This window comes from Cyprinodon variegatus, unplaced genomic scaffold, assembly GCF_000732505.1.
Source record: "Cyprinodon variegatus isolate N-32 unplaced genomic scaffold, C_variegatus-1.0 Scaffold64, whole genome shotgun sequence".
In the NCBI taxonomy this organism is placed as follows: domain Eukaryota; kingdom Metazoa; phylum Chordata; class Actinopteri; order Cyprinodontiformes; family Cyprinodontidae; genus Cyprinodon; species Cyprinodon variegatus.
The window spans coordinates 1026307-1033446 of NW_015150517.1; the positions used below are offsets into that span (position 1 = coordinate 1026307).

The 7140-nt window shown below is 34.8% G+C and overlaps 1 protein-coding gene across 2 annotated transcripts in view; it reads left to right on the forward strand.

The window, feature by feature from the left end:
• The window catches only part of scara5 (scavenger receptor class A member 5), an 84933-nt gene that overhangs the window by 9107 nt on the left and 68686 nt on the right, over positions 1–7140 (forward strand). For both annotated transcript variants that reach the window (XM_015371769.1, XM_015371770.1), the window contains exon 3: positions 3195–3323. In XM_015371769.1, the coding sequence (XP_015227255.1) occupies positions 3195–3323 (129 nt within the window). The remainder of the gene's footprint in view (positions 1–3194; positions 3324–7140) is intronic.

The window sequence follows — 7140 nt, forward strand, 5'->3', positions numbered from 1 at the left end:
TTAGTTTATGCAGAGAATAACTATTGATAAAAATAGATAAATAAACCCTAAACACACAATTCAAGGTAAACAGAAACCCTCCTAAGTTTCAAAATTTAAAACAATTTTTCCAATACATTAAGAGAATATTTCTCTAAGATGGAAATGATGTGACTGAAGAGGTTGCTGCCTCCAAGGATGGTGGTTTACTTTTGTACTTTGCCAGGTTGTTGTGGATAGTTTTTTGTATTTATTTGTAAAAATTACTTGAAATTGTAACAATGTAACTTAAATCGTGTCAAACAGCTGTTGATAAACCAAATTTGGATTTGTTTGTCAGAAACACAATAATTGTGATAAAATGAATATCAGGGTGGGACTTTTTTTTTGGGCTATAACAAAACACGTGTTGCCTGAATAAATATACATTTAAATACAAATCCAACTTTTGTTCGAATAAATTTGTTTGTTGTATTGGCCAAAAAAAAAAAAATCTGCTAAAAATGAAAGTAATTAACATTAAAAAACATATTATTTAAATTATTTTAATGTATACCCTAAGCAAATAATGGGAGTGTCATGAGCTCATGTCCTTTTCCCAATAGAAATTAGACCCAAAGTCAGCTTGAAGTGTTTTGCTAGCTGACACAAATCAAGAAATTAAAACATTTGCAGCACACATGAGTTCTTAAGTTTCTTGTGAGGCTGCTGCTCTTGTTTTCCAATCTAGCTGCATGAGGTCAGGATTATTTCTTCCTTTAAAAATCTGTTTTTAGGGCAGGCCAGTCTAAAATAAAGGTGACAGCATGGTGTATTATTTCTATACTGTACTTTGCAGCCGTGTAACTAACACACACACACACACATACCAACCAGCTGTGTTTTCTTACTCTGTAGCTGTGTGTGTTCTTCATCATGGAGGGGGAGTTTATGTGTGCGTACATTAACACTAGTCCACCTGCATCCATTGGTGGGTCGTCACGGTCCAAATGAAAACATGCTGTGAGGAGACTTAGCTGCAAGATTGGTGTTTGTTTTTGAAATTCACACACAGTCTAATATCCTAAGTGTTTGCAGGATGACAGAATATATAGTTGTATGATATCCCAATGGAGGTAATATTCATCATGATGCAGACTCTCGATTTTTTCCTCCAGAGGCCTCTTTAGAACACATTCCAAAATGTTTTGTTTTTTTTCAGTCATTTAACTCGTCTGCAGTTTTCTTTGTTGAGTTAGACACTAGTTAAACGTGAGGTTTTAAAAGATCCTAATCAACCGCTCTGAATCCTTAAAAAATAACAAGAAAAGTAGCTAGGTAAGTTAATACAATTCTTAGCATACATCAGAAAGTATTTTAGCTCCATCAAGGTGTTTCTTAGTTAGCTATTACTATAGCTGAGAGCTAGACACACTGTAGATGACCATGATGCTTCATGGATGTCTGTTTATGAGATTTTTCTTTACTGCTTCATTGTGAGGAGACTATACCAATTATTGTGCCTTTTCTTTAGTTCTTTATTAGTTCATTGTTTTTATTTCTCAGCACAAGCTAAGCTGTCCTATTTGTAAAAAAAACAAAAAAAAACACCCCAAGTCTGAAGAAACCCTTTGCAAGAGCCCCTAAAAAAAATCAAAAGAGCATTTAGGCACTCATTCACTCCTTGGGCACTTTTGTGAGATCTTGTGGTCCTTTTAATCGACAGTGTTTCCTGACAAGAAAATAGGCAAAGGTCCTGAGGTCATGGATCCAGCCTTAAACACCTGCACTGAGGACTTCAAGCCTTTGTACATTGTGCAAACACTGGGCTGTTATTACAGGCATGGTTCCAAAGAACACATTTCAAACAGACTCACGTTCACCAAAATGAGGTTATGGGCAAAATCTGGTCCAAGGACAATTAGCTGAGAACTTGTAGGTAAAGTAATAAAGTAATAGAGACATATTAAAGCCTATGTGCAAAAAATAGCAATAATTTAAGCTTGATAACTTAAAGACATTGCTTATTTGTTGCATTCCTCCCACAATAAGTAGACATCCTCCCCATACAGCAATTTCAACTTAGTGAATCCTTTCTTAAAATATGTTTAATTCAGATTTAAAGTATTAATTGTTTGTAAAAGCAAAATCAGGCTTTAAAACGAGCCTCATCAGAATTATTTTATATGTACTGAACACCGTTTTTCAGTGAATCAACTGAAGCAAAAAAAATTTTTGAGTAGGCAATCAGATCGAGAAGCGGAAGGAAAACATTTGTTTTCTTGATCTAATAGGAATTAAGTAACAATAGAACAGGGTGTAAGATCATATCCTAAGGTTCCTCACTTTGTAGGGTTCTAAGAGCATATGTCTGTGTGAAATAATTTATCAAAAAATGAGAAGTGATTTCAAACTCTGACGCTTTACTGTGTCGTTTGAAATAGAGAAACGGTTGTTGTCTTTGAAACAACTTCTAGTCTTTGTTCAGATCAATTTAGACACATGAATTTACAGTAATAATTTTCCCTTATGTTTTCCAATTTTGTAACAGCTAAGAAACTGCCTTAAACTTGTGTCTTCCTTTTAAATGAGATATTTGAGATCCTATGGTTCCAGTAACAATGATTTTATTTAGCATCAGTCAGATAAACATACGCAGTGCTGTGCCTGATTTCAAAGAGCCTTAGAGAGGTAACATCTGAGTCCTGTTCTGTTTACTGATGAAGAATATGATTCCAGATGAAGGTTTGAAAATTGATTCTTCTTCCTGACCTGAGGGGAATATTTTCATTAACAAACCATCACTGCTTTCTGCCAAGCTGTCCAACACAGAGACACAAAAACAGCCTTCTCATCATTCATAAAGACCCCGTGTCAGGTTTATTAAGCCTGCGTTTGACCCTCAGAGAATGGTTAAATGCTTGCATGAGCTGCAGTAATATACTGTATCCTCAGTGAGTCTGTGCAATTCATGTTGCAGAATATGATGAGAATTGTTGGAATTATTGTGGAGTAATGTAGAGAATTTTCCAAAGAAGTTGGTCTAAGGTTTGTGAAAACCAGTGAGTGGAACAACAAGTGTTGTTAGAAATTCTTAGTCATGTTTTCTGCAACAACAAAATAACTCTTTACTGTACAAACAAATATTTACTTTGGTATGATGTTATCACCCAACAGTAGTTTTGCTGGTTTATGGAATCTGCATTACTTTTTTTTCCATCTTTTCTTTTCATTAGTGTCTGGAAAGCGCCGCAGGAAGCAGGACCAGTATTGCAGTCTCCTGAACTCCCTGTCAGCTATCAAATATGCAATTGTGTCCTTATACATCCTGGTTCTTCTGACCATCTTTGGACTCTGCTTGGCAGGTAGGATGTGCACCTGATTGAGTGAATATTTGCATATTATTCACTCAGTTTCTGAATTGTCAGGAGGCTTCTCTATGAATCAATTTATGCAACTAAGTGTTTCAGACCTAAAATACTGACAGAAGCCAAGGACCTAAAGACTTAGATATCTTTGTCTGCAGCGGGTAATAACATCTGTATTTAGGTTGAAATAATAAATTATTACTATAGAAATTTAAATATTCACAAATTTGTACATGTAAAATGGCTAGAATTTGTAAACCTTCATTCTAAGTCAGTTGCAAGCTTGAAAGACCCTTTGATTTTTAACATTAACATTTCCCCCCCAAAAACACTCTCTGGTTTAGAAGAAGTACAATAACAAAATATTACTGCATCACCTTCTAATATAAACCTTATTGTACTTAAATAAAAGCGCAATGGACCTTTATTGGAACAAACTTCTTCAGCACAAAATTTGCTGATGATTGTTCTAAAAGTCCCAATGGTTACAAGGCAGAAATGGGTGAAATCTATTTATTGCTACTCAGTTACATTTATTGCGTAACTTTTAGAAAATATATATTTTCAGAGTGGTTAAACATTACTGTATTTCTTTCTTTCTGCTTGAGTAATTTTCATGTAAGATTATTTTACTACTTGAGTATAAGATCTGGTTAATCTACTCACCAAGAGCAACTTCAACTACATGGGATCAGGTGACTATACAGTAAACAGTAAATATTGTTGCAGGAAGTTCTTGAGCCTGCCTAACATATATGCATGACTTATTATAAAGATAGGTTTTAAACGCTTTTCTTTTTAAACATAAAATACCAGATTACAAATATCTATATATCATTTTAAACATTAAATTAGGTGTTGGGAGCCAATGGTTACTCTGCACATTTTAACAAGTGCTTTTTTTTTTCTAGAGTAAAAAACTATAAAGTAGTTCTACAAATACTTTGTCTATTCTACCCACCTATTATGTAAAGTTATGTTGAATAAAAAATTAAAAAGAAAACTTTTTTGGTTTGTACTTTTAGTGTAAAAAAAAAAACAATATTTCTACCATGAGTGAGTGTTCACATTCCTTGAACCTGTTCACATAGGATGAACCAACACAAACTAGAATGTCATTGTAAAGTGGATGAAAAAGGTTAAATGCATACTTTTTGACATTTATCCATCTTCCTTTACTTTGATGCCTCTATTAAAATCCATCGCTCAGGCAAATAAAGCATCGAGAAAACTGTCCATATAAAGTCCAGGATAACTATTGAGGTGCTGTAACCCCATTGTACAAATTAGGCCTCTACAGAAGAGTAGTAAAAAAAAAAAAAACTCTTATTAAAAGAATGTCAAAGACAGAAAATCTATTTTCAGTTTACGAAAAGCTAAAACAAAAAATAGAAAAGACAAAAATAAAATGGTTTGGACTATAGGCTCAACTCTATGTGACATTTAATAATTAGGGTAATACAAGGTGGTGCGACCTGATACGTTTTGAAAGTTTGCCATTTTTCATTTTCTTAGAAAATTACCTATTAAGGTTTGTTGGTGAAAATCTACACGTAAGAAATCTTGGGGCTGATCCCTTTTGTTTTCAGGACTTTTATGGAAAGGAATCCTTTTTAGATTAGATTCATGTCCATGCATATTTACAGTGTTAGAATCCTTTGACAAGACTAAGTACCTTTTCTTGGTTTTGAATCCCACTCAGTTTGATCCCAAATGGACAATTTTTTTTCTCCACATGGATTCCTTTCAAGGTTGCATTCTTTCAAATTCTGGATGGATTCTCAGTCAGTATTGCTTTGCAGTTAGATTTACATTGGTATGTTGGAAAAAACATCAATCCATTAAACAAACCCAATGCTGATGACTGTATGTTTAGTTTTTCAAGCCTCTATCCAAGAGAAATAAAAAGAACTCAAAATGTTTGGTTGGGACGAGCTGTGCATGTGGAAGTTGCATGCTGCCTTTCCTTGCTTATTTCTTCAGCTATATGAGTGGGCTGAAATTCACTACAAAAGCCTGACTCTTTTAATCTGCATAATACTTTAGGGAAGATGTTCTCCAAAATCGTATCAGTCTGAGATTTTGGTTTAGTGTTTAGATTGCAATTGTACTAAACAAATAATTAAGAAAAAATGTTTTATGTATTGATGCTCTCATAGTTTCTGACTTAAATACCTAATTTTACCAATTTTTCCACTCCATAGACTTAGACTAAAGGACTGGTTATCCTCCCGCAGCAGTGTGTCGCAGTAAGCTTGTCGCAGATATTTTTGATTCATGCCCAATATTGAAGCGTCGTTTGCGCTTTGTTATCCCACACCGCAACGCAAGACGGACAATCACGAAGCGGTGAGGAAGTGGGGGCAAGTTTGTGCGACAACAGAGGGATATGAGGGCCAAAAAGAGGCTAAACAGGCCGGTAAGGTACCAAACAGGAAATACGCATAGTGTAGAGCGGATGTAGATTTAACCAATCAGAGGCTTCCTGTCTGTCTGCAGTCACCTACAATTTTGGAGAGGTGCATCAGAGTGTCTGCGCAGGGAGTGGGGGCACATTTGCGTTTACTGCCACACACAAGCAGACAACCTGGTTTCTGAGTATAAATCAGCCTTTAGACTCAATTTTTTATCCCTTTTGATTACCCCTTCAGGGAAATTCTGGTTTCAGTAGCTTATGTAGAGTACAAAGGGCAGAGTTAAAGCAAGATGCCATTAAAGATAAAAATACAACACACAATATAAAAAGAGTTTATATAATACAAAAGAGCATAAAAAAGTAATGTCCTGGAATATGTTTCATTTAGATATAAAAATATCTGCACAGTGGAGAGCTAAGTAAAGATTACACACTAGTTGACTTGAATTATTGCACTTGCACTGCAGAAATGTACTGACCATATAAATAAGAACAAATTATACAGACTACAAAGTAATTGACTTGGTAGTAGTGGAAGTCCTTCAATATCTTTTCTCATTTATTTTATTTTTCAGTGTCCTTTCTTTTCTTTTTTTTTACAGTGTCCTGTCTGGCAATGTGGCAATAAGAATAGTTGTCTTGATGCCAAAAAGAACCCAACAGATTTTACTTTTACAAGTGTACAGTAGCAGTATGGCAATTGCCATAATGTTTTACTTGTTTCATGCATAGAAATTGCTTTGTTATAATTTAGCAGGGAGTTATACAGCTTATATGGAGACTGCAATTTACAGTAAATAGAACAGAAGAGGAAAAACCAAAGAAGAAAAAGAAAAACAAGAGAAAAGATGAAGGAAAGAGGAGATAGAAAGGAGACAATTCTTCTGTGTCCTTGCAGAAAATTTCTGTGTCCTTTCTGATGTACTTTCCTATCTTATAAAAGAAGGTCATGAAAATATTTTCCTTTTTAAAGATATTCTGCATAACTTGATGTCCACAACTGTACAATCTAGTAATGTTGAAGATTTTCCTGTCTTTGGAGTAAATGGGCATGACCATTTTTGAGAGTGAGGGCATCAGATAATAACATGATAACATTAGTATTGGCATTATTCTTTCCTTAACAAAGTAATCTAGTTGCTATACTTGCATTATAATGCTGAGTTTTGTTTTTTTTACTACTACTTGATCATTTAAGAATGCTATCCAAAACCACACTCTCTAATGTGGAAGAGAAGTACTTTTTGTTTCTAGAGTAGTGCAATAGTAGCCTCGTGAGACCATCCTGATCTCGCGAGCTTTCAAGGTTTCACTCGCAGATCAGTCTGGCTACTCTCCGTTAAAGAAAATTTGGAGCCGTTCACGAAACGAACGTCCAATCAGCGTTGGCTTTGAGGC